The following is a 27739-nucleotide window of genomic DNA, read 5'->3' as shown; positions in this document are numbered from 1 at the left end:
TACCTAAGTGGCCATATAAGGAAGTACCAGCTCTGGCTTGGTTTCCCCCTGTGTCATGGTCCACTAGGCAACCCCTCACCCTAAGGGTATCTGAGGGTCTCCACCATAGGGAATCTCTGTCTCTGGTGTGTCTTGGGAAAGCAAAAGGCTGATGCTGGGATGGAGTACTGAAGTGAGGCTCCTCTACCTTTGGGCTCAACTTCCTCCAATCACCATCCATCATATGTGCCTTTCTTTCTTTAGCTGAGATGCACTGAGCTCTCAGGGTCAGCCTCTGGCTACCTAAAGCTGGAGGCTGAGTCCCTCTGTTTGGCTTACTGGAGGGACAGGTCAGGTCTGGGGTTTTTAGGCCCCATGTTTGGCTGTGCCCAACAGTGTCCAGCTGTGGGAGTTCCCTAACTACTTTTAAGGGGGATCCCTCAGGAGTCTGACCTATTTTCACTTGGCTAGGTTTACCAGCTTCAGTGATCCTAATCTGCTGATTAAGGGGTTCTTTTGGACAGGGGGCCCTTTGGGGTCCACCACTGGCCTCCCTGGTCTCTGCAGCCCTGGGCTGACTGAGGCAGGGTAGAGAGGTGCAGGTTACCTGCTCCAGACTGGGTCCCACCTGGGAAGGGTCCACTGACATCAGGGGCTCTGTCAGGTTAGGCCTGACTACCTCTGGGGCAGTTCCTTCAACAGGGGTAGAGTCAGTTCCCTGAGGAGGCTGGCTCTCACCTAGTGTCTGGGAGGGGGAAGACTCTTCTTCCTCCTCAATGCTCTCTGTTTGAGTGGAGTGATCCATTGTTTCAGGCTTCACAACCTCACTATCTGTCTGAGTAGAGGCTGAGACCATTTCAACCTTGCCAACCTTTTCAGGAGGGCACTCAGTTTGTGTTTGGGCTGTGACTGTCACAGCCCTCCTATCCTGTTCTGGAAAGTCTGTCTGAGCCTGGGCAGTGGCTACCACTGCCCTTCCAACCTTTTCAGGGAGGACTGGTGCTTGGACTGGGGCTGTAGCTATTACTGCCCCACTAACCTGTCTGGATAGGCCTATCATTCTGGAATGAGTTTCTTGTTCCACCTCAGCCCATGCTGAGAGTTCCAGGTCATTCCCCAGTAAGCAATCTACAGGTAGGTTATCTGTCACTGCCACTCTCATGGGCCCTGTGACATTACCCCAGCTGAGCTTGACTACTGCCATGGGATGCCTTCTCTTCATTCCATGAATGTCTGTCACCTGATAAGTAAAACCAGGGGTCAGTTGAGCAGAGGGGACCAGATGGTCACTCACCATGGTGAGGCTGGCCCCTGTGTCTCTGAATGCCTCAACTTTCTGACCATTCACTAAAACTTCTTGTCTATACTTGCCCAAAATGTGGGGTCCAGTAGTGAAGTTGGCAAACCCCATGCCAGTCTCACAGACAAGAGTGTGGTCAGGGAACCTGGCTAAGCCATAGTCCTCCTGATTGCCCAAAGTAATGCCCACCACATTCTTGGGGGCACTCCCACCACCTGGGGGATTACCACTAGTGGTAACAGGAGGTTTAGGAGTATTACCTGGGGGTACATTTCCCTTATTGCCATTTTTAGGGCAACTGGCATCACTTTTGTAATGGCCCACCTGTTTACAGGTATGACAATAAGGTTTCTTTTGCTCTGAAGGAGTGTTCTGGGACCCACCACCCTTGTTGGAGTTTTGGGGCCCTTGGGAAGTCTTCTCTGTGGATTTATCCCCACCCTTCTCTTGAGGCTTGGTTGATTCCTTTTTCTGGTCACCACCCTGGTTTTTAGGCCTAACCCTGGTTCTGACCCATTTGTCTGCCCTCTTACCCAATTCCTGTGGAGAGGTCAACTCAGAGTCTACCAGGTGCTGATGTAATAGCTGGTTCTGACAATTACTTAAGATTTGCTCCCTCATAATTAGATTATACAATCCTTTAAAATCAGTAACCTTACTACCCAGTAGCCAGCCTTCAAAAGCCTTAGTGGCACAATCAACAAAGTCAGCCCAATCTTGAGACTGAGTTTTCTGGGTGTCTCTGAACAGCATCCTGTATTGTTCAGTGGTTAAACCAAACCCTTCAACCAGTGTATTCTTCAAGACTTGGTAATTGTTAGCATCCTCCACCCTTGTGGTGAGGAGCTTATCTCTACCTTTACCATCAAAGGAGAGCCACAAGATAGCTGCCCACTGACTTTGGGGAACACCCTGCACAGTGCAGGCTCTCTCCAAAGCAGTAATCCATTTGTGGATGTCATCCCCTTCCCTAAAGGGGGGCACTATCTTATTCAGGTGCTTTTTATCAAAACTCCTTTCCCTATTGCTAGGTTTATTGCTGCCACCAGTGGGAACTAGCCCACATAATTCTTGCTCTCTAGCAAGGGCAAGTCTCTCTTTGGCCAGGGCAAGTTCTTCCCTTTCAATCCTCAGTTTGACTGCCCTTTCTTCTGCTTCATACACTCTCCTCTTAGGGGAAGACATCCCTCTGTGAGAAGAGTTGAGAGAGCCATTGGTTCGAAAGGATCTGTTAGAGCCTCTTGATAGAGACCTAACTCGTCCATTCCCAATGTTAAGCTGACCTGAGAGTGGGCCCAGGAGTCCCCCAGTACCAAGCTCATGTCTGCTTAAGTTGGACCTGCTTAGTCTACTGACTTCTAGCTGTCCCTTATCTGCCTCATCCCCAGACAACTCATCCTCCTCCTCAGCATCATCTGCCTCATGGAGGGGATGGATATCAAAGGGACCCTGTAAGGAGGGCATACTTCCTTCTGGATTAGAAGGGTCTGGGTTACCAGCCCTACTGGCATCATAGGCCTCTAAGAGACCAATCAGAAAGGAAGTGGTGGGGTTAGACCCCTGTTTTAGTTTCCTGAGAGTACACACTTGTCTCATCTCATGGAAGCTAAGAGCAGTATATTTTGAAGGGATGACCTGTGGAGGGTCAACTGACACAAGGGGAGACTCAGTGTTTCCTCCTGTGACCGACATACTGCTTCTAGTGTGGTGTAAGTGATGCACCTACCTACACTATGTGTTACCTACTGGTCCCTTGCTAGAGTTGCAGCCAAGGTGTGCTAAGCCTTGAGGAGCTACAACAGCTGGTTCAGTAGAACTCAGAGTATTCTAAGCTTTAGTTATATGTACCTAACAGTACTTATGTGATCTTTCAACAAGATATTCTTAGGATACGTGTGGCAAACAACAGCAAGCTCAAATCCCAACCGCTGCTCACCAATGTGAGAAGGTGGCCTGATATGCAGTGCTCACTATTCTAGTGAACACTATGTATCAGTCCAGCAACCCTTATTGATGATTGGTTGTAAGTCAACCTTATAGACCAGCTATCCTAGTAGCGTGGATACGAGCAGTCTAAGGCTAAAGACTCGAGAGGGCGTGTTAAGCCAGCTGTTTACCACACATATACCCCTTGAATACCAAGTGAAAGGACACCACACAAGTGTTATGAAAATAAACAGTTATTTATTTAAAGATCACAACAGCCCTGTACTCTTTATGAGGACAGGGTACTAAGCACAAACCAAAACTCTTACAAAAATACTTAAGTTAGCACAGTATATACAAATGCCCGAGGGGCACGGAAAACCATATACTCTGAAAGTGGAATGCGAAATTCCTAGCAGGTAAGTACAGTACTAATAGCTTTTGGAATCGCTAGGACTTGACTAGGGAATCGTTAGATTGCTTCTAGGAGGCCTAGGGGACTCGGGTGCAGTGTGTGCACTCTCACGCGAGATGCGGACAAAAGTCTATGGTAACTAGGAATTAGAAAGTTAGTGTTCTCGGGCGAACCCGACCTGGTAGGGAGAAAACGAAAGTAGATTCTGACCCTTGGATAGTGAGGCTATGCTGGGGCACCGAAATGCCGAAGTTACCTAGCCCAGGGGCTGCAGCTGCATAGGTCTGAAAAGACGTCGGGAATCCTCGTAGACGGACCAGGAGCCGGAAGAGAAGATGCTGGCCGGTGACCAGTGAAGAAAGTTCAGTTGGATCCAAGCCTGGATCTCGAAGATAGATGACACCTGAAAGCAGAGGGGACCAAGTTCGAGACTACTAGCCAGTAGTCAGTGGGCACCAGGAGGGCACCGGATGGTAGCCACCTCGACAAGGTGAGTGGGTGACGCTGTAGCTCGAAGATCTCGCGGACCAGGAGGCGTTGTCGGCGACCAGGATGGAGGATCGAGCTGTCCCACGAAGTTAGAAGCTGTCGGCGTCGCTGGACCCAGGATTGGGCAACAAAGCCTTGGCAAATTCAAGCCCACGCGGTGGACCTAAAATGGCGTCTGGAGTGGACCAGGAGGGTCCGGGGTGCCTCTCTTGAACAAGGAAGCAAGGGCCAGCCTGGAGCAACCAGACCAGCAGAAGAGATGTCGTCGGGCGTCGTTCAGAGGGCCACAAGCCAGCCGGCTAGTAGCCAAACAACGCGGTGCACAGCAAACAGCAGAAGGGCCCCACGCAGATCGTGGAGATGCAGGGGGGCTGACCTTGGGTGCTGGAGCTGCGCAGGGTCGGGGCTTCTCGGACCCCAAAGCACTCACCAGCGAAGGACACGGTGGGCTTGCAGTAAAGATGTCGTGCAGTCTTGGCGATCGTCGGTCCCTTGAGGTCTCGTCGCACTCACGGTTCTCAGCTTGGCTGTAGAGGTGAGTAGAGGTCAGAGGTGCCAGGGAAGCCGGGTCTCGTCGAGCTGGGTCGTCGGATTCGTGATGAAGGACTTGCAGCAGACCGCAGTGTTCTTTAGGATGGTGCCCGCTTGATGCAGGGTGACTACTCCTTAGCCACAAGGGAGAATCTTGAAGAAGAAATCGTGAAGTCCTTTCGAAGAAAGTGGTATCTTGATTCCAAAGATGATCTGATTTTAACAGGGGGCCCGCTCCTATCTTTATACTAAAAAAGGGGGCTGACCCGGTGACTAGGTCCTGCCTATGGGTGGGACTAGGTGGGGGGTGGTTACACCCCTCAGCCATGCCGGACTTCCCCAGGCCAGGGGCTGGTGTGCCCCTGGAACTGGTTCAGACCGGCCTATGCGTAGTGAGCACCGGGGTGCCACTCAGCAGTCACCTTCCTGTAAAGCCCTGCCTACCCAGGATACACAAAACCATGTCTGGGACGGTGCTAGCACCGCCCCTGACAGGAAACCCTTTGTCCAGGCTCCCCTCGCTGGAAGGACTCCCAGCTGCAGGGGGTCAGACTCGTGTCTGTGGTGGCAGCATCCATTTTGTGGAGCTGAGGCTTCAGTTAACTTTAACCGGGGTTCACAGTTACATACATGTCGTGTCCCTCTAGAAGGGTGGAATGCTAACCCCGTCGCCAGAATTGGCGAGGGGTTAGTATTCCAATTCGTATGACACCTTACTCGACATGTTTTGATAAAGCAATACCAAAGATAGCATTTAACCGCGAGGATTATAATGCACTTAAGAGTATATGGTATGCGATATCATGGAACAGCTATTAGGACTTGATTCCGCAAGCTGCAGACAGGCTCAGCTCATGCCAGAGCACCATCTCACACGATTCCAAGCACTCTGCCTTCAGGATTGTCAAGGCCTGCCATAGGAGTGACTGATAGGAATCTGTGTGTCCATTTTAGGGTTAGGTATAGGTATACTACACCTACAGCAAAGGGTGATTACACGACTTTGCCCCAGCTGTCAGGCAGCCAGTTGTGTCAGATTTAGGAGGCCAGCCAGGGGTGGCATAATACATGCTGCAGCCCCTGGCAGCCCTGGGTACACCCATGCCCTGAGTTACAGGGTCTGATAGGGTGGCCCAGTACCAATTGGAAATGTACCTAGGGTACATGGAATCCATTTTAAAGAGAGAGCAGTAGGCCTGGGGTCCTGATTGGCAGGGTCCCAGGTCGACTATGTCCAAAACCAGCTAAAACACAGGGCAAAAAGTTGGGGGCAACCATAGTCAGGATGTACCTTCCTACAAGGTATACAAGATTGTTTTAAATTGCAGTTCTCAAAAAGTATTTACAAAGTACTGGACAATGCAGGCCCACCCTTAGACGTTTAATGACCCTACCTAATGATGAAATTGTATTGCAGGTTGGGGCCTTTTTAAAATGTGCTGTGCGAGTTCGTAGGTCTATGTTGTCCTAATATTATTTTAACACGCATTGTTATGTTTAATTCAACAGTGTTATGTTTTAACTATATAATTATTGGCGGATTTGTTTTTATGAATTATATATTCTGGAATAATGTTGTAGGTGATTTTATAGTTGTTATCATACTTCTGACTAAAGCTAATTATTGATTGATTCCTGCTCACACATACATCATTTTACCATTAGTAGTGAACATTCTTAAAGTCAGTGAAAACCTGTCATTAGTACAGGTTATAGAAGAAAACCAGACCATGTTTTGAAGCACTAAGCTTCTACCACAATAGTGACGCTCGTAGACCTTAAGGGTACTGCCCTGCCGAGAATTCTGAATGGACAGGGCCACCGCAAAGGATCAACCCAAAGACACTAGCCGTCGCCTTTCAACTTCCAAACCCCCAACGCCAACTGGCTGACAGCGTGACGAGACAGGAGAGGAAAGCGGAGTGGAGAAAGAGATAGCGGGAACCTCCACGGGGGAGCAACGGCCAACCGAAGGAGGGGATACCAAGGCTGAGATAAGACCCCCAAGGCCAAAGGAAACTCAGGTCATCCAACCCCCACACCTCCCTGCAAGGAAGAAGGGTGCAAATCCTCGGCAGAAGAGCATCCTGATGGGAGGCAAAGAGATCCAACCAGGGCCTCCAGAACCGCCCCGAAAGCTCCAGAAAGACCAGAAGAGACAGGGACAGAGAAATCGAAGAAGGCGACTCAGCTGATCCGCACCCCCATTCTCCCTACCCAGCAGATAGATATGGTCAGACCCAGCAGATAGATAGCTGTCAGACCCAGCAGATTGGCCTCCGCCCATGACCCAATCTGATCCGCCAGCAGGGCCAAAAGTGGAGTGTGAGTGCCCCCCAAATGATTCAAGTGGGCAAGGGCTACCTGATTGTCTGTCGGGACCTGAGCCCACATGTCCTTCAGATGATGGGCAAAGTACAGGAGAGCCTTGAACACAGCAGCCAGCTCCTTCCAATTCGAGGACATCCAGCTCTCCGAAGGGGACCAAGGACCCTAAGCAGAAAGAACACAGAGGGTGGCACCTCAACCCCAAGGGCTGGCATCCGTAGTCAGGGTACAGGGAAGAGAGGGTCCAGGGGCACCCCTCTTGCCAGGTTGACCGGAACCAGCCACCAACGCAGCTGGAGAGAAATGGTGGGAGTCACTGGAACAGAGGCATCGTAGTCCTGGGATCTTGGATCCCAGTGTGACTGACGGTGATACAACAGATGGAAGTGTCTGTGAGCCCAAGGAACAAGAAAAATAGAAGCAGACATGTCCCCCTGAACCCGCAACCAGTTCCTTGCGGAGGCCGATGAGGCAGACAGTAGGCACTCCACACAAGACCGGAGCTGAGGAGCCAGAGGAAGAAACACCATCCCCAACCGGGTATTGAAGAGAGCGCCGATGAACTGGAGTTCTTGAGAGAGAACGCGGTGGGACTTGCTGAGATTCACCAGGAACCCTTGGGACTCCAAGCAATGCTGCACCAATGTTACATCCTCCTGGGCCTTAGGAAAAGATGAGGAAGAAATTAACCAGTCATCAAGGTAGGGAAACAAAAGCACCCCCTGAGCATGCAACAGGCCCAACAGGGGAGCCAGGACCTTAGTAAACACCCGAGGGGCAGAGGCCAAACCAAAGGGTAGGACACACAACTGGAAATGCTGACCTAGGGCAAAGAACCGCAATTAGCTCTGGAAGAGAGGGTGCACAGGAATATGGAAATAAGCACCCAAAAGGTCCAAAGACGACACAAAGGCCCAAAGGAAACAAGGGGCAAGATCTTCTGTAAACTCACCATCTTGAACCTCTGGTAAGGCACATAGGAGTTCACGGTCTTGAGATCCAGAACAGGGCGGAACCCCCCGTCACCTTCTGCACCAGGAACATCAAAGAGTAGCAACCCTGCCCCAACTCGGTCCCGGGAACAGGAACAATGACACCCTTCTGGAGAAGATCCAAGATCCCCTGCTTCAACCCCAACAGCTTAAGAGGATTCCGAGGAGTGGGGGTAGGGACAAAAAGATTTGGAGGAGGAGAAGAGAAGTTGATAGAATAACCTTCGACCACCAGGAGAAGAACCCAGGAATTGGTGACGTTGTGAGCCCAAGTGGAATAAAACTGTCCAATCCGGCCGCCCCCCCCTGATATAGTGAGGACTTAGGAGAGGCATCAGTAAGGGCAGCACTTGCAGGCTGTTGCCGGGATTTTGCAGAGAAGGGGGTGCCACGGCCCCTCCCCCAAAAGGGCTGGGAGGAACCCCGCCCCGCAGAGTGGGGGTTCCAAAAGCACGCCGATAACCAAATCCTCGACCCCTCGGAGCAGGCAGCAGAGGTGTCAGGAGCTTACGATCTTCCACCGATGTCTTCAGGAGATCCTCAAGCCGAGGCTCAAACAACTTAGCACCATCCAAGGGCAAGCGTGAAAGAAGGGACTTCTGAGAGGCCTCCGCCTTCCAAGACCTCATTCAGATGTTACCACAAGCAGAAACAATGGAACCAGAAATTGCAGCAGCAGCAGACAGTCAAAAGTGATGTCTGACAAAAAGCGAACCTGCAGTTCCATTAGGGACAGACAAGAATTAACGTTCTCCCCCTGCTGGAGGGCCTGCTCAGAAAAGACTTGAGAATCATGCAGAAGAGACTGGACCACATACCCCCACCCTGATGGAAAAGTTAGCAGTGGAGTAAGCCCTTTTAGCAGCTCTGTCTACTCGTTTATCCACAGGATCTCTAGCAGAGGCGTCCTCAGAGATAATCGTACCACTGTAGGCCAGACCCACCATGAGAAAGTCCACTTTCACCTGAGGGGGAAACTCAGTCAGAAAGTCCTTAAGAGGGTACTTCTTGGCAATAACCGCAGGAACTCAGCCTTCTCAACATCAGCCCGTTACCTGAACAGAAGACCCCAGATGGCCTTATGAATAGGAAGGGCGTCCAGTTCCTTCCGAAGGTACTGGGAGAAAAATCCTCCTCCACCAGAGGAACAACAGCTGGAAAGGCCAAATTGTCCTTCAAGTGTGTCCGGACCTTCCACAATCCGGCGCCTTTAACAAAGCGCCCACGCTGCCCCTCATCTGAACCATCAGAGTCAGGGTCAGGCTGAGAAGAACCCTTACTGACCTAAGGCACCGGCCCATCCCGAGCCGCAAAGGCAGAATCTACTGCCTTATTAATCATAGCCTGCAGGACATCAAGATCCATGCCCACAGGCCGCTGGTAGGAAGCAGGATCAGAATCCGACCCAGAAGATCGGCAAGGACGTATTTCCGAGCGTTTACCCTTCATCGAGAAACCATAAGAAGCCCCAGGAACCGTACCGCGTAGACCGGAATCAGCAGGAAACCAAGGTAAGCCGGGCACCCTGCACAAACGAGGCACCAGCCCCCAAGAAGGCAGTGAACCCCAACCGCACCTGACCGCTAAGCGCAGGAGCGGAAAAACGCCGCCACCCATCACCGCTGCACCCCAGTAGCTCAGCGCGGGAGCAGCGTTGCAAGAATGCAGGGCAGAAAAGCAGACAGGCAGCAGCTCCCCATCGTTCAGCGTGGGAGCAGCTCCAGAAGCAAACCGCTGCACCCAGGGGAGCGGCGGCCATACAAAAAGGGGTACGCTAGAGCAGACTCCGTAAGGCAAGAACATACTCACCGAGACCGGACCGCAACACAAACCGCCTTGTCACGAACAATGGGTGTTCCAGCCTGAACACAGTGAAAAAAAAGATGTTTCCTGTGTTTGCCCCACCCTTATAGGTAAGGTGATGGGTATTTCCTGTCAGGCCACCATATTGGGTGGGGACTTTTTTCTATGGGTGAATGTTGTGCCTGGAACACGAGGTGCTCCTAGGTGACTGTGATGAGGAAGACTATGACTAAGAGTAATGAAGATTACCGGTAAGTAACTGAGTCATTCTTAAAGTCCATAAAAACCCGTCATCAGTGCAGGTTGTAGAAGAAAACCAGATCATGTTTTGAAGCACTAAGATTCTACCACAATAGGTTAGATTAAGAAAAAACATGTTAAGGGATGGGCAATACCCTTCCTACAAGAAATTTTTAAAGTGGTTTAGCAAACATAATTGCATCTGCCAGAGACCTGAGACTTTCCGGCTGATACTTTCAGGGCCATGATAGGGATTTTTTGTTTTAATTGGAAATAATCTTCACAAATGTTTGACGTAGAATGTGTACAAGCAGCTCATAGAAAAGCTAATACTCGCAAAATTTGTCATCTTGTAGGTTGTTATGACATTCAAGCCGCACTTACCAGTTTCTTTATAGGAGACCCTTTCTGGATCAATTCCCATGGGCACAATTTCTTGAAACACACCCACTCGAAGTTCAGGAAAACAATGAGCTCCTCCTTTGCTGCTCTGTGGAATAAAAAAAACTATACAATGTGCTCTTAAACCACCGACAGAAAAAAGCAGAACTACAGCTCAACAATAGTTACGGTTTACTTTAAAACATAAACGAATTGGCACCAGGAGAAGACATTGTTACTTACTTGTGACTACAGTTTCCCAATTTATAATTTAACCATGAATATACAGGTTTCGAAACTGGCGGATATTCTATAAAGAGACCTTTAATAAAGTGTGTAATGTTTTGTTTCAGATGTGGATACACTCATCACGCTAAAAGTGGTAGACCTTGTCCTGCTAAAAATTGAGTCATGTGAAGAAATACATAATGCAAGGTTGGCCAAAAGAAAGAAATGTTGATTTACAACCTTTTGTGAAAGTTTGTGATGAATTATCGTTAGAGGATGGTCTTGTGTTCAGATCCGACAAACTGATACCTCCAGTGAGTATCAGATGCACCATTCTTAATAAAGCTCATGAGGGACATCTGGGCGCCACGCTCACCAAACGTAGAGTGAGAGAATACTTTTGGTGGCCACAAATGGATAGGGACATCGAAAATCTGGTGTTAGCGTGTCCAATTTGTGCCTCAAGTGACAAGTGCCTTCGCACTTCGGTTCCCCCTCTCACCCCCATACCTCTTCCTGAGGCTCCTTGGGAGAAACTAGGCATTGATGTACTTGGAACTTTCCACAATTTGCCTCTTCAATGCAAATTTGCCATAGTGATGATGGACTACTACACTAAATGGCCTGAAGTAAGGTTTGGACCCAGCGCTGACTCGCAAGAAATTCTTGAATTTTTGAAAGATATCTTCATGAGAGAAGGTTTCCCCAGATATGTTGTATCTGACAATGGGGTTCAATTTATTTCTGCCGAGGTGGAAGAATTACTTAAAGAATCCTCTGTAACGCACCTCAGAAGTTCCCTGTATCACCCAAACTAATGGACTGGTTAAAAGACTAAACAGGTATGTGGGTGACTGTGTCAAATGGGCTATACAACACAATAAAATGGTACCCCCCACAGTGAGGACAATGTTATGGTTCTACAGAACCACTCCTCACTCTTCAACAGGCATTTCCCCTTTTGAACTTTCGAGAGGCAGGAAACCTTGCACGGAATTTAAACCTGCTTGGATGTCGAAATGGTTTAAGTCTAATAGTACTCCACAAGATTTGGATGAAAGAGTCAGACACAAGGTTGGTGAAAATCAAGCCAAAGAAAAAGAATATTTTGATGAGAGAAAAAGGGTTGCCAGCAGAGATTTTGTTGTGGGAGAGGTAGTTAGAATAAAAAGACAGAGTTTTGTAAAAAAAAGGTGAGTCCAAATTCAGTAATCCTGTTATTGTGGATAAGGTATGTGGAAGTGCTGTTCGCGTCAATGGACGTAATTGGTGGATCATGAACAAGATTGTAAAGAGTAAAGTCATTAACAGTCATCGGGGCAACACTAACGATGACTCAGAAGCTGCTCCTCATGTTATACCTGGTAACAGTTCAGTTCCTGATTCATGCAATCCTCCTATTGTTCCTAGGAGGAGCTCAAGAGTGGTCCGTTTGCCTGTCAGATACAGGCGTTAATTTCTTTCTCTCTTTACTTATTCTTGTCTTACTCTCGTCTTTGCTTGTTCTTAATCTCTCTCTCTCTCTCTCTCTCTCTCATCTCTTTCTCCTCCTCTTCTCTGTTCTCCTTTCCTCTGCTTATTCCTATTTTCTTTTCATTTATCTGTTAAGAAAAGGAGATATATGTAATGATCTAGCCTTCGCGCGACCTGCACGCGACCTCTGTCCAGCGTTGGCCTTGCGCCGCCTGCGTGCGTGCGTATTGAGCACTCTGTGACAGTTGAATTGTCAGTTGAGATTTCCCCTGTGACCTGTGCAGCCGCATGTGTTCGTTTTCCTGTGGGACTCATTAAAGACTTATCCTAAGCTTATTTACGAGTGTTTCATTCTAATTACTGCAAAGTGTTTTATTAACCTTTCAAAAAATGCGTAATAATTCTCTTGCAGCTGCACCTTAAAACAGGTGAAGTTTGATGGTGCTCTGGCAGTTTTCTTACACTACACAATAAAGCATATACACATTATAGAATATGAACTCTTTGTGAAACATGCCCATGAAGTTATCCGTTTGCATTTCTTAGAGATATCTAGCACCCCGAGATCCATATTCGGTCTTGCCAATCTAAATTAATTGAAGCTGGGTTGTGATAGAACAGCTTCCCTCATTGTCTAATTCAAGAAAATTAGAGGCACTCGTTTGTGGCAGGATACTTAAAGCCTAGGCCAGGTGGTTGACTACAATGGCACATGTTCCCTTGTCATTTGAACTCCAGATACAATGCAGCAAATGCACGACTTCTGGGCTACTGATGGCAGCTGGCACGTCAATCTATACTACTATTATAAAGAGAGAACTGTGCCCTTTGAGCCAGGTAAACTCGAAAAGTACACCACCAATCAAAACACCAAAGACATCTTTGAAAACCTCAGGGCAAGCAGAAGGATATAGGCTATTAAAAATAAAAAATATACGTTGTTTAAAAAATTTCAAAATAAAAATTAAGTAGTCCCTTGCAAGTAGCGCCGGCCGCGACGTCTGCGTGATGACATCATTTGCGTTTGTGCTCCCTGGTAACACTTCCGGAAATGGCGCCGAAGATCGCGACCTGATGGGAGGACTGCCGCGGCCCTGCTTGCTGCTGGGCGAAGTGGCGGCCTGTGCGGGTGGGGCGCATGGAGAGTGGCGGCCTGTGCGGGCGGAGCGCCTGGAGAGTGGCGGCCTGTGCGGGCGGGGCGCCTGGAGTCGGACCGGCGGCTAAGGTAAGGATCAGGCTCTCCGGGACACGGGCGGGAGGGGGCGGGAGGGGACCGGGGGCAGAAGTGCACGCAAGCCTCAAATGCTGCCCCCAGCCCCTTTCTGCCCCAGGCAACGCTGGGGCAGGCTGCTAGTATATATATATTGCTGTTTTTGTTTGATTTAATTATGTATTTATGGAGGGAGTGGAGCACTTTACAAATGACAAGAAAGAATATAAACAATGTGAATGAGGGTGTGTGGCAGTATGAAGAAGGGCGTGTGGTCTTCTGACGCTGGATATAAGGCTCTAAAATGCTGGCATGATCGTTGTGCCGTCATATATGATAGTGGGTGTGTGGCAGTCTAGTGTGTGGGTAAAGGATGGTGGGTCTGTGGGCATATAGATTTTTTTATGTTGCGTGTGTGGTTATCTAATGGGGGTGTTGCAAAATGGCAAGAGTATGTGACCTTATGATGTTGATTGTGTAGATCTCAGATGGTCAGTTTATGGATGTATAACGCTGGGGTGTGTGGGTAGGTGTGCTGGTGTGGATGTAGGTACATGGTGTTTTTTTCTGTTTCATTTCCTTTGCCGTTTCCCATTCGTATGTCCTTGTCACACCTTTTCTCTTTCTCTGTGTCTATCCCCTAAAGAGTTGTGTTTCAAAGTCTTTTTTTGTCACTACTACTTTCTCCTCCTCTCCCACTGTCTCTGTCCCTATGCCTCTCTCTGTCGCTGTTCTTTTATTACTGTTCCCTTGCCTGTCAATAGTTCCAATATCAAATCCTGCTCCAGATTTGGATTTAGTAATGCCTTACCAGAAAGAGAACCAAAAACAATCTTGGCTGTCTCCCCACCCCCTCACAAACTATGCCCACTGCCGTTGAAGCTGTACAGCAATGTAACATGGATGGGTTCTGCATCGGCACAGCAATGACTCCCGGCACCCAAGGTTTGCCTGGGAGACAGTAGGAGAAGAAAGGCTGAATAGCAACAAGAACACACATGCAGCTTGCACTTTGACCTTGACGATCCTCTCCGCATGTACATGAGAGAAGCATCAATATTAAGAGAGGGTGCCATATTTACTTATGGAGCTGGTAGGGACCAATATTCTGTTGAAAAATAAACAGGTCTCTAACATAACCAGGTTCGAAATGAGTATACATTAAGCTCACAAGTTTCGTAACAAAAATCACCGTCCGGCTCACTAAGAGTCTTGTTTCTGAGGCGGCTTCACCTCAAATTTCTAGATGATGTGCATCGCATCCTGGATAGGGGAAGGGGAAACTCCTGTCACCTCATCCCTCTCGCACCTCATAGACGCATTCAAAACAGTTTATCATAGAAGATTGTTTGCTACCTTGTAATGCCACTTGAGTTTGTGTGCCAAAGATTTGAGTTGCTTTTGCTCATTTCAAGCCAAGACTTCTGAGTTGGTAAAGATCGACAGCCACTGCTGAGATAGGCCTGCATTGGTCTGCAGCGTACCTCAAGGCTTCATCCTGGCACCAACTTTGTTTAATCTGCACATCAGGACTGTACATTTGTCATTGCAAGTGATTGGGACCCTCCGAACACCCATATACGGAGGACACGTAAATATATTTAAAATCATCTTGCATAAAAAACATTACCCTACACATTGCCCTCACCAACCTCCCTCTTGGACAGCTACCAAGTTCTGAAGCGAACTCCCTATAAAACCAAACCCCTTTTCTGATTCCGTAAAACACGTGAGCAAATTTGATCCAGGGCTCCTTGACTAACTAAAGTAACTGACTTCTGCCCTTCCCTAGCTTCTGCATTGACGTTCTGTATTCACTCTAGATTTCTCTTGATTTATTTCGGAATAAAAACAAGGATTGGTTTTTAAAACGCAGATATGACCTGCTCTTTGGCCTGAAGGGAAATGCTTTGCTTGTGAACGTGTAACTGGTGAATGAGCAGGCTGCCGTCACTCACAATGAAATTAGCCAACAGCTAAAGCGGGTTGACACACTGTCCCAGGTTGCATGCTCTTGTGAACAGTTTAAAAATGAGAATAATACAACAAAAGAGCAACAGAAGAAGAATGCTGTCCGAAAGCCCCTATTGGTTAGTTCATAATTTATGTATAATCGCAAACTATCAATCACAAAGTCCACAAGACTACCTGAACAGAGGAAACATCTTACGCCTAATGGCAGAAATCCCAAGTTTACAATACATAACCACTGCTGACCTACTAGCTATAGAATTTGTAAATCCAGGAAACAACCCAGCAAAGGAAGGCACCCTAGCAACTTGGAGGAACGCGGAAATAGTTAAAGACATATTACAAGAAATTACAAAATTTGAAGAGTGGGGAATCTCACTCAGGGAAGAGGTTATACCAGGCTACCCTCTCCCTTTACTAATGACAGGTGCCCCAAGAGAAAAAAAATCACAAGAAAAAGATATCATATACTCAGTGTGGCTAGGTGCCAAGGGCGCGGAAAACTCAAAATCTGATCACCAGCACAGAACACAGAGAGGAACCAGAGAGGAATGAAATCATATTCTGGGCGATGAAACTGATCAAGCCTCCATAAAAATCCTATCTTGGAACATCGCTGGAGCAAAAGATATCTTAAGTGACAAAGGCAAGACCGAGTCCTGGGAGCCAAATGAAATCATTGTATTACAAGAAACATGGCTAACTACACCTGTTGAAGTGCCAGGTAGAATAGGTCATCACGTCAGTGCCACTCGAACTCAGCAATATGGACGAGCCAAGAGGGGTCTGGCTGTTTATATTTCCACGGCACTAAAAATCAAGTCCTCTCAACTAACCTCGACCATCCCAGACATGCAAATAATAAAACTGGAAACGGGCCCACCCGTTGGTATAGGTACAATCATACTTATTAATGTATACGCACACCCAAAAAGAACAATAAAACAAGAGCTTTTCAAAAAAATCAGCGTTGCTATAGCAGAACTTCGCTTCGAACATCCAACCTGGGAGCTAATTCTCACAGGAGACTTCAATTCTAATTTATTACATGCCCATGAAGAGGAAGAAAAATCATTACTGCTAATGAAATATGGGCAGTAGAAATGCAGGTGATACCGTTGGCTAAACGAACGGATAAAGTGGGTCGGCAACTAATGTGGGACCTTGAGCAGTTAGGCATGCACGTGTTAAACGGGAGAATAAAACGGGATAGACCTGCCAATTGCACGTACATTGGCCCCAGTTCAAGCTCAATCTTGGACTACACTATTGTCACTCTTCCCCTCCTTGGGTTAACTACGAAGTTCCAAATCATATGCACACCTAATAGTGATCATTCGGCCCAGCACATCGAACTTAAAATAACCCCCTCAGAAACATCTAGAGGCCACAATAATAGCAGGGGAAACCTCGACGATAAATTTGAAACGTTTAAGGTGGACGTCTGCCACACTACCACAGGTAGCGTTAGACACGAAAAATCTAATGCCAATGCTCTCCCCAGAAAACCAACCGACCGTTCAAACCTGGACCACCTTTCTGAATAAATTACCAAAAGTAGGAGTTAACACTAAAAAAACGCTGAAAGGCAACAACACCATTCATCTCAGTCAGGCATTATGTGCCTTGAGAAGGCGCTTGAGACAGTCTCTGAGAAGAGCTCAAGGTCATAACTCCCAATCTAAAGTATGGCAGGATGTACGCTCTCTAAAGAAATTATACAAGAAACACATTTGGATTGGAGAAAAAAATGAGGACATTGATTTCTGAACAAAAATAGTATATAATGCAAAAAAATCTGACTCTAGAGCATTGTGGTCGCAGATAAATTCAATGAACAGAACCTCAAATATCATAAGTACGACTTGCGTTTCGGAGAAGGCATGGGTCCAACATCTAATTGTTACATTTTCAATAAACTTCATGACTCAGCCATCATCAGCTGTAATTGCCTCCAACTTGACAAACTTACTGGACAAGAAAAATGAAGATCTGGGCCAAACCACTCAAGACAAAGCAGATATGGAAATATTGCCTATTATAAAGAAAAGTAGGCAAGATAGTGCCCCAGGATCGAACGGTGTTCCCCAGGCAATCTACAAGCAAGATCCACATTTTTGGGCCAGCAATCTTAACAACTTGTTCTGGACGATTAATGTCACCAGTAGCATTCCTGAAAGCTGGAGAGGTGCGATCATTAACCCGATATACAAGGGCGGGGATCGTAAGGATTTGGCTAATTAACCGCACGCGCGCTAGCGGGTTTTCCCGCTGCGCGCTGAAAATTCGAAAATCGCGCGTTACGTGACAAAGCCAGCTCGTCATGCGCGCAGCGCAGGTAACGCCCATGACGAGCTGGCTTTGTCACCAGCACTGAAGGGGTTATCGTCTGATTGCGCTGATAGACGCAGAGGCCAAATATTACGCTTCATTGGTTCTAACCGATCTTGTAAAATGGTCTGATGATAATAACAAAATCCCCGCAAATCAGTCAGGGTTTCGACGTGGCATAGGCACAATGGCAAATGTCATGGCAATAAGCCTGATTGCCGAAAAAAGCCTACAAGACCATCAAGCTTTACATCTATGCTTTGTGGACTTCAAGGCGGCCTTTGACCGTGTCAGCCGTCAAACATTATGGGCCAAACTAAAGCAACAGGGCCTGCTGGACACGATCTTAAACCCAATTATGGACCTTTATACCAACACCTGGATGCAGGTTAAGATCGATAATGGCCAAAGGTTAACAAGGAAGATCGCAACCAGTGAAGGATTAAAACAAGGCTGCGTTTTGGCCCCTCACCTGTTTAATCTATTTATGGCAGATCTGACTCCAAGGTTAGATGGGGTCAATGCACATCCTCCATGGCTAGGAACTTTGGCCCTCACGCATCTATCCTATGCGGATGCTATTGTCCTCCTTAGTCAAACGAAAATAGGGCTGCAACGTCTCATGCACGAGCTGGCCGGATACACCAAAACTAATTTGATGGAAATAAACAGCACAAAAACAAAGATCATGATTATAACGCATCGCCGTCCTAAACAGCTGAACTTCACAATTAACAACATGAACCTGGAAGTAGTGGACAGCTATAAATATCTGGGGATACATCTGGACAAACGGTTCACATTCTCCACGCACTTCCACGCTATCGAAAAGAAGGGAGCAGCTCTATTGCATGCATTTTGCAGCCTATCAAAACAGCTAAAAGGCCCCTTGTTCACTCCCCTTCTTACAGTTATTAAAGCCAAGTTACTACCAACGATGGCATACGGTAGTGTGGTACATAACGGAAGAAGTGCACCGCTACTAGATAAAATCCAAACGAGAGTGTACAAACGCGTATTATGTTTACCGTGCGACGCTTCACCAGCACAGATATGCCTCGAATTTGGACTACAGTCCCAAATATTGCACAAAAAATATGAGTCAATTAAATTTTGGTAAAATATCTGGCTCAATTGTGACATAGAAATTAATTCTACTATTTGGGAAGCCCTGCAAAGCAACCCCAAATCCAACGATGCAAAGTACCTAAACTCTTCCCTGACAAGCACTGAGATGACACCTGTTTGGCAAAGGAAATTACCAGCATCAGCATTTAAGCAGCTTGCAAAAAAAGCAGCCAACATGCACTCGTTGATTGAAGACAAATCGACATTAAGACGCCGTGCACATGCCTGGATGATAATACAATCCTATAAAAGACCAGTACCAGCAGCTTATTTAGGTCTCGCTTTCCCTCCACACTTAAAATTAAAGTATTTGAAGCTACACTTGGGAAAATTGCCAACAAACGCTGACCAACCAGGCTGGAGGCCTCCTGGCCCGAAGGATTGCAACTTATGCGGCGCTGCAGTGCAAGACATGATCCACTTGATTTGCATTTGCCCAATGCTGGAGCACGATCGTCGGAGTTTACTCAGGTAAAAGTTCAATGCAAAAGGTATTCGCACATGCCGCTCAGCGATATTAAATGTGCTGGACTCAGAGGATCCTCAATTCATCTGCCGAATTCTTAAATATGTTATCAACTTTGAAAATTTACTTAAAAGTTAATATGAACCAGAACTTTTGAACTCCGATATTGCGAACTGCATTGGCTGATTTATAATCTGTTACCTAAACTATTTATGACTATCGAAAACAAATAAATAAATCGGGGGAATTCACAAGTTATTAAGTTGCATAGGAAAACCTATGTGTTTTTATTTTTTCTACTAAAGGTAGTTTTACAATCTGTATTTTATGTATAATAGTGCGAAAAGGAAAGTGGTTTTATTAATTGGTATATTGTAACGGTTTTTATTAACTATACAATAAAGAATTTCTGACTTATGTATAATCGCAATAAATTGAAAAAGTCCTAGACATTGTGAAACGAATTGCAAAAGTAACCAATTTGCATATCCTGTCCCTGAAAAATTTTAAACCTCTTCCGCAGATTTCCCATGTGTGAACAGCTGACCATGTTTCTGGCATCTACGGCTTGGCCTTTGGCAAAGCCATTTTTGCTGCAATGCCTTAAACTATGCTCAACCCACTCAATACAGTCTTACATTTCGAACACAGACTACAGGAAAGTTCAACCACATCACCACAGTCCTGTGTACTTTGCACTGACTACCAACAGAAGCAAGAGTCAAATTTAAAACTGGATGACTAACTTACAAAGTGTAATACCTGAACAAGCCTTTATGTTTGCCTGCCAACTCAGTATCCCACACAGAATAAAGGACTCAATATACCTACAAGTGCCTACGGAACTACCCAAGCCCAACAACAGTCTTCTCTCTCTTTCTCTCTCTCTCTCTCTCAACACCTACATGCCAATCTCTTTCAGTTTAGTCTGAAATACAAATGCATTTGTATTTATCCCCAAGACCCTAACTTGTCAATCCTAGATCTCTGTTGTTGGTACAGTATGCATCTGTTGTTCAGCTCCAAGGCACCCTGCTAGTTCTCTGATTGCAGGAGCGCTATAAAAATAGTAAAATAGTGAAACCAGTAAAAAACGGACATGGGGAGCAAATAAGAAGTATAGAAGATATCCCTTGGCCAGGCTTAACTTACAAACCAGAACTTATAGAGACACTCCAGGACAGAAGCCAAAGTAGACATGTTGGCAGAGTCGGAATTTAAACTAGAGAAAAAACACTATTGAAACGAAAGGCCATCCCAGAGTGCAGTAAATCCTCTCAGAGTTAAAAGATCAAGAGATCAAGGTGTTTGAACAAAATCGGGTAATTGAAAACAAGGAAATGGCAATAGGCATGTAGAGAAATGACAATTAAATGAGAGCAGCAAAGCGACGGATGTTTGGCTTTACAAATAGGGGGGTAAAAAAGATTGCCTTAAATTGTTTGAAGTGCGCAGTCTTGGAAATCAGTCAAGTCCAGCTTAGTCTTGTCACATACTTTATTTTGGCCGAAGGCCCTAAAAGTTTTATAGTAATACAATCATTCACAATACAATCTAAAATACATCAAAAAGTATATAAAAGTATTCTCAATAAAATAGGCATCAATTTCAAATAAAACAATTTAGACCAATCACTGAACATTCCATTACTACCACCAACTAATTTCTCTTTAAACTAATGAAAAAAGAACACTTTTTTTAATTGAGAATTCGTGCAAATTACAAAACGACATAACTGACAAGTAAAAATGCATGTTACAAAATGTTCAGAATATTCAAAAATACATTATTTCGTACAAAAATAAATACCTTATAAAGTGCAGAGTACTAACCATTTGAGAACGAACATATCCCATCGATCTCTCACATCACCCTGTTACAAAAGATAAATACTATCTAAAAAATGCAATTAGGCATAGGCCTAAAAAGGATAAAGCAGACAATTACTAATCACAATTAGATAAGGTGGAACGTAGAGGATGCTAACTTCTAGGAGATGAGCATGACCCAATGTTCTAACACTGACCATATTGTAACTAAGCAAAGGAAAAGAAGGAAGAAAAAAAACAAAAAACTATTTTCATTATCTATAACCTATGTCCCAATAAGCTCCAGCGTTTCTCATGCTCTTTTATAGAGCCTGATCTTATTGCATATTTTTTTCCAGTTCTTTGATTTTACTTAACTTCGTTCTCCATGCTTGAAAGAAAGGTACCTTATCTGAACATTGCACAATTAAAGATCTTGCTACCAATTCTGCAATGTACAGGTATTCTTCGTGTGCAGTAATATTAGGAGAGCAACCCAGAACTGCGATATCTACATCTATGGAGATATAAGTGTCTAGGATAGTTCTGAGATAAGTTTCAATTCCTTCCCACAAACTACTGATCTTTGGATATTCCCTAACAATGTGTAGCCAGGTGCCACCGCCCTCTTTTGCACAACGGAAACACTTGTACTCAATTTGTGGGTATATCTTATGAAGTAAGGAAGGGGTTCTATGGATCAACCATTTTGAATAGAACTGCATGCGCTAAAAATGTGCGCCACTGAGTGTTGATGCATTACATTTATTTATTCTATCCCAGGTTAATTTTGAGACCTGCATCCCTTTCCTTCTCCACCATCTATCCTGAACGTTTTCATAGATCGAGAGAAGCTTATTTTCATCAAGAATTTTAACCCAGGCACTAATCTTCCGTTGTATCCAGGAATCAAAGGCTTCATTTAAGCTTGCTCTAACGGATGCATTTGTAATGTCAAATTTTTTAATCAAGGTTTTTATTCTGATGAATGACCACTTCAGGATTGTTTTAGAGTGTAAAAGCTCCATTTCGATCTCTGCCCATGACTTCCAACAATTACCTATAATAACATTCCGAATCTACAGGCACCCATTTTCTTCCCACATCTTTAAAATGCTAGACTCTAAAAAAACATCTTTCCCCTGTGAAAAAATAGGACAGTCTAGTTGAATAGTTAAGTCTCTGGATATTATAAAATGTTAAAAATTGAGATTTTTGTTTGAGTCTTATAGTGTACTTTTTTAGGGTACTTAGTTAGTCTAGTAGGGTCAATGATATTATATTCCTTTAAGATCTTTTTCATAACAAAATTGTCTGCCTCCTGAGGGTCCAATGGAAAAAATCTAAAACTGTGATGTGCAAAAGTCGCATGATAATAATTCCTAATATTTGGAAGGGACAACCCTCCTTCCGCAACAGGGTAACTTAACGTGCTAAGTGCCAGTCTTGGTATCTTATTAGACCATAAAAAGAAGAAAACATGCTATCTATCTCTTTAAAATAAGCTGCTTGTAATACACACGGGGCAGCACTAAAGAGAAAATTAAAAAGTGGGAGAATAGACATGCAAATTGATGCTACTCTACCCCCTATTGAAAGTGGGAGGTGGTTCCATCGTGCTAACAGGTGTTTCACTTTTTTCAGCAGCAGAGTATAGTTTAAGTGGAATAGATCTTCTATTTTCTCCGTAACAAAAATCCCTAAATATCTCTTTGGACAAGTATTATATACATGCCTGAATTCTAGCAATTGAGAGTCAACAGAGCAGTTACACAGTATGATCTTTGTTTTCGTCTTATTTATTTTGTAACCTCCTATTGCTTGGATATCTGAGAAAATCTTCATGATTTCTACCTGAGTGTCTGTTTTGGAGTCTAAAAAAGGACTATGTCGTCGGCGTAGAGTTTTATATATGTCATACCTTGAAGCGGAGCCGTGTATGTCTTTTTTTTGTCTAATTGCTATTGCAAGTGGCTCAATAAATAGTCCAAATAAAATTGGAGACAGAGGACACCCTTGCCTAGTGCCTCTATTTATATGAAAAAAGAACAATTGATGTACAGAATGCAGAACAATGACAAACATTCACCCCAGTATCGAGATCTGAACCTAAATCCTTTTTTTTTTGCTCCCCATGCCATTTCACTTTAAACAAAGCCATATGTAAATCAGTCAGGGATCTTCTCCCCAAGGGAACAGTCCAGCCCGAACAGCCAGGCCAGGTCCTTCCTAGACCAGAAACAAGCATCCTGGGACTAGTTTCAGAGTATCATCCCTCATCAGCCAGGCTACCTTGACTCCAGTAGCATGGAAAGCATGGAATCCATGTCTGGGCATACCCGTCCCACTAAGGGTTACAAATGCAAAAAGAACAATCAATGGACAGAATGCTGAACAATGTCAAACATTCACCCCAGTACAGAGATCTGGGCCTAAATCCATTGTTTTTAGGGGTGAGTAGTTGAAAAGTTTCAGCACTCAGTCTATCATCTTGTTGTGCTTGCTATGTTCGCCTTAAGTGGCCAAGGGGATGCCCAGTCGTGGGTCCCTTGCTCACTGTGCCACTGGATTCAAGCTAGCCTGAGTGATGAGGGATGATACCCAGAATCTGGTCCCAGGATGCTTGTTTTCAGTCCAGGAAGGACCTGGCCTGGCAGAATTCAAGCAATTTAATCTCAAGTCTGTCAATTGGGATGTCCCAGTACAATGAACGAACAAGAGTTTTCTTTGGTTGAAGTGGTGTTTTATGTTGTATTTTGACTTTATCAATTCCATTTGTTCTCTTTTAAACTTACAGGAAACTGAACAAAGGAATAACAACTATCGGTAAACTCATTAACCAGACTGCAATGCTTAATGTTTTATCAACACCTTTCCATAAGACGAAATAAGCATTTAGTCATTTCTTCCAGGGAGGCACAAAATATTGCTTGTGGAATCCATCAACAAGATATTATTTACCTTAAAATCCTCTTTAGTCATTCGTTCCTTAAATAGTGGATGAGAAAGCATGGCTTCAATGTATATTGCAGTAGCTACTTTGCTCCCACCAACTGTTCCATTTATGCCCTCGGAAGCGATTCGCACCTAGAGAAAAATTAGAACAAAATTGAGACATTGCATATGTTTTTTAAATAAAGGTTTTTACTTGTGCTGATCATAAAAAAAGTAACCATGACATAGTACTGGACCATCCATATTAAAGCTAAGCATATTATTCTAAGTTTGCTATATATTCAGAGATATGGGTGGAGCTGCACACCATTACCGTGATAAGAGCTACCTGGCAAACAGGAGACAAGTTATGGAACCTTTAACTATGCTAGAGAGGCACTAAGGTCAGAAGATGGAGGATTAGACCCAGCACCCCAGAAATATTTCAGCTTCATAAGTCTGAAGCCCAGCTTTAAGTGACAGCCTCCCTGAAGGCGACTGAGGCACTTATTTACACACTGTATTCTGTAGTATGTGCAGCAGTACTACAATAATACTACCCAAGCACTACAAAATGTTATTCACAAGCCTAGGTGCAGAGGTCTAGACCTTAGTCTCTCCTATCTTTTCTGAGCGGAGATCTCCACCCTGACTGCGGAGATCTCCCCAGAGATAAACCTTTGTTTTCAGTGTAAACGTGGGAGGAGCAGGACATGGAAAATGGAGAATGTTTACGAATAGATAGAGGAGCTTAGGAAGAAGTAAGGAGGGGTTAAGGGAGGGATAGGAAGGGTGTTATGGAAGGACATGCACCCACCCAGAAAAGAGTAAGCCCCTTCCTATTTACAAACTGCACTTCTAAAGATTCTCCAGCCCAATAAGACCCAAAATAGTAATAATTGGACTCCAGCTCAGACATGGAGTAAATCCAGTACCACCCATGGTCATTCACAAAACTTCAACATCCCATAACAAGCATTTGTAATGCAATAGGTCTCGCATTAGGAAAGTTTGAGCTATTGGTATTGTAAATGATTTTTTTTTTTATGTGTTGGTTTTGAAAATAGCGAAATTAATAGCTTTGTCATTTATAATGCCAATAGTTTTAACTTTCGCAAATGTGACACCTATAGAATTTGTAATGCAATATGTGTTGTATTTACGTGATTTGGATGTATTGATATTACAAATAACAATGGCTTTTATTTTTTTAATAATGAATACTTAAAAGTTATTGTAATTTATAATGGCAATAGCTTAAACATTTTTAAATAACTTTTTTGTGAAGATTATGTTCAGTGTATTTTATTGTGACGAAAATCCAAGAACAGAAGTGAAATATTAACATCTTTTTGTGGTATTTGTAATAAAGCTTGAAACATTGAGAGAACATATTTGAACCAGTTGTTATTCAATGGTTGCACAGATTGATGCTGTGGTGGCGCTGAGTGATGTTGTGGTGGCGCTGAGTGATGTTGTGGTGGTGACGAGTGATGCAGTGGCGTTCAGTGATGCTGTGGGAGCGCATAGTGATGTTGTGGTGCCCCTGAGTGATGCTGTGGTGGTGCTGAGTGATGCTGTGGTGATGCGATAAATAGAGTGAGTGCGATAGATAGAGTGAGGGTGATAGATAGAGGGAGGGCGATAGATAGAGTGAGGGAGACAGATAGATAGATAGAGTGAGGGCGATAGATAGAGTGAGGGCGACAGATAGATAGATAGATAGATAGATAGATAGATAGATAGATAGATAGATAGATAGATAGATAGAGTGAGGGCGATAGATAGATAGAGTGAGGGCAATAGATAGAGTGAGGGCAATAGATAGAGTGAGGGGAATATATAGATAGAGTGAGGGGAATAGATAGATAGAGTGAGGGGAATAGATAGATAGAGTGAGGGCGATAGATAGAGAGCAGGCAATAGATAGATAGATAGATAGAGTGAAGGCGTTAGATAGAGTGAGGGCAATAGATAGATAGATGGAGTAAGGGCGATAGATAGATAGATAGAGTGAAGGCAATAGATAGAGTGAGGGCGATAGATAGTGGGGACATGAACAGTCAGAGGATGAAGTGTGAAGGGGTGGGAGGAAAAGGGGGATACGTCAGGGGGAGGGGAGGACGGGTGGGATATGGGAGAGGCAGGGGGATGGAGGAATGAGGTGCGTAACTGAAATCGAGGCAAGAGGACAAAGTAGAAACCGTAAAACGCAGAAGGGAGAGTGGGCAGAAATATGAAAGAAAATAGCAAAGAGGAGAATGGAAAAATAGGAATGACCAGCAGGATAGAGGAGTGATGGGACTCTTTGCACCCCTGCCCAGCCGTATGAAGCCTAGGAGACTGTGCAGGAATGCCTAGTTGAGGCTGCAATGGGACTCTCTGTGTCGGTTTCCAGCGGTATGAAGCCTGGGAAATGGAGGAGGAATGCCTCGCTCAGGTTGCAATGGGACTCTTCCAGAAGTCCAATGTCTGAAGGCAGCTCTGCAGGAATCTACATAAAGATTTATGCTAACAGTACATAAGTGACCAGACATCACTGTAGTAACAAGTGGCAGTGAAGGGCAAGGCAGACCCTCTGCCTCTGCAGGGGGACCTTTGGCGCACATTTTATGTTCAGTTTATAGGTCGTTGTGCGAGGTTGGCTAAAACAGATCAGGATGGACAGCAGTTAACTCCTCAGCCTACAGATGGAAGGAGTGGGCGACAGTGTGTGCACAGGATCTCCACGGAGGCCAATCAAAGGCCAGGGCCTGCAGATCTGAGGCTGTGCGCAGCTCCAGCATGGCTGGCTGCCAGGCAGCAGCTGGAGGCCGCCGAAGAGGCATTTCCGGGTAGGAGGTGACGTGGCTTTGAATAACTCTGTTAATGAGTTGTCAAACCCTAAGGAAGTGCACATTCAAAGCATTCACGAGTAGCAGAGCTCCCCTCTACTCTGAGGCACAGTTTAAAGTCAGTCTTCTAAAGGGAGGGATGTCCCAAGACCTGTTTAACTGGTGAGCCGGAGTCAATGTTTGGTGAAAACAGGATTACCCAGCACCGGTGCACGCGCATGCAAACACGCACTTTAAACAAAGCAGTTTACATCCGGCAACCAACCAACCTGAGCAAACACCTTGACTAGGGCGGAGGTTGGCAACATCCAGAGAGAAAGAAGACACTGACTCGTGCATCTAGTTAGGATGCATCACACTGTCTCCACCAATCAAAATGATCTGCGTGGTGAGGACAGGCAGATTCCGACAGGCATGCGTCTGTAAGTGACGATTCTCTCTTGCACGGTTCAGGAAGAGAGACTTTTACATCGACAAGTCAGAACCCTCTAGGAAGGTGGAAAGAGGATAAATATTTCACAGATGGAAGGAGAGTGCAATAGCATCAAGCACCGTCTGTCAAAGAGAACACTGAGCGTCAGAGGGTGCCCGGGTCATCCTGATTGGTGCTGTTCTATTAATGCCGTTCAAGGGTAGCGGAGAAAGGCCAAACAAATACTTGCCGGGATAAGGTCACATAACTGTGTCTGCTGTTCTCGTAAAGTGAGGGCCACAATAATTATGCGACAAAGGGAGACTGAATTTTGCACTGTATTTATCAAATGAATTAGTAATCAGAGGCAAAGGGAGCAGTGCATTGCGGCAATTTTTTTTTAACACCACTTCACAATTTTTGCATTTTTAACACACACTGAAATGCTTTTGGCAAATGTAACCCTTTCCTTAGCTACTGATTGATGCATTTAGGGGGTAAACTAGTACTAACAGGCAACCAGTTAACGTTTAAAAGGAGTTTAGCACTGTGTGGCACCA

The 27739-nt window shown here is 45.2% G+C and overlaps 1 protein-coding gene across 1 annotated transcript in view; it reads right to left on the bottom strand.

The window, feature by feature from the left end:
* The window catches only part of TSTD2 (thiosulfate sulfurtransferase like domain containing 2), a 210792-nt gene that overhangs the window by 44494 nt on the left and 138559 nt on the right, over positions 1-27739 (bottom strand). The window contains exons 5-6 of the mRNA XM_086961849.1: positions 23961-24086; positions 10388-10493 (exon numbers count right to left, since the gene is read on the bottom strand). Coding sequence (XP_086817975.1) covers positions 10388-10493; positions 23961-24086 — 232 coding nt within the window. The remainder of the gene's footprint in view (positions 1-10387; positions 10494-23960; positions 24087-27739) is intronic.

This window comes from Lissotriton vulgaris, chromosome 3_1, assembly GCF_964263255.1.
Source record: "Lissotriton vulgaris chromosome 3_1, aLisVul1.2, whole genome shotgun sequence".
In the NCBI taxonomy this organism is placed as follows: Eukaryota; Metazoa; Chordata; class Amphibia; order Caudata; family Salamandridae; genus Lissotriton; species Lissotriton vulgaris.
The sequence above is the reverse complement of the archived record's forward strand: the minus strand, read 5'-3'. Positions and strand labels throughout refer to the sequence as shown.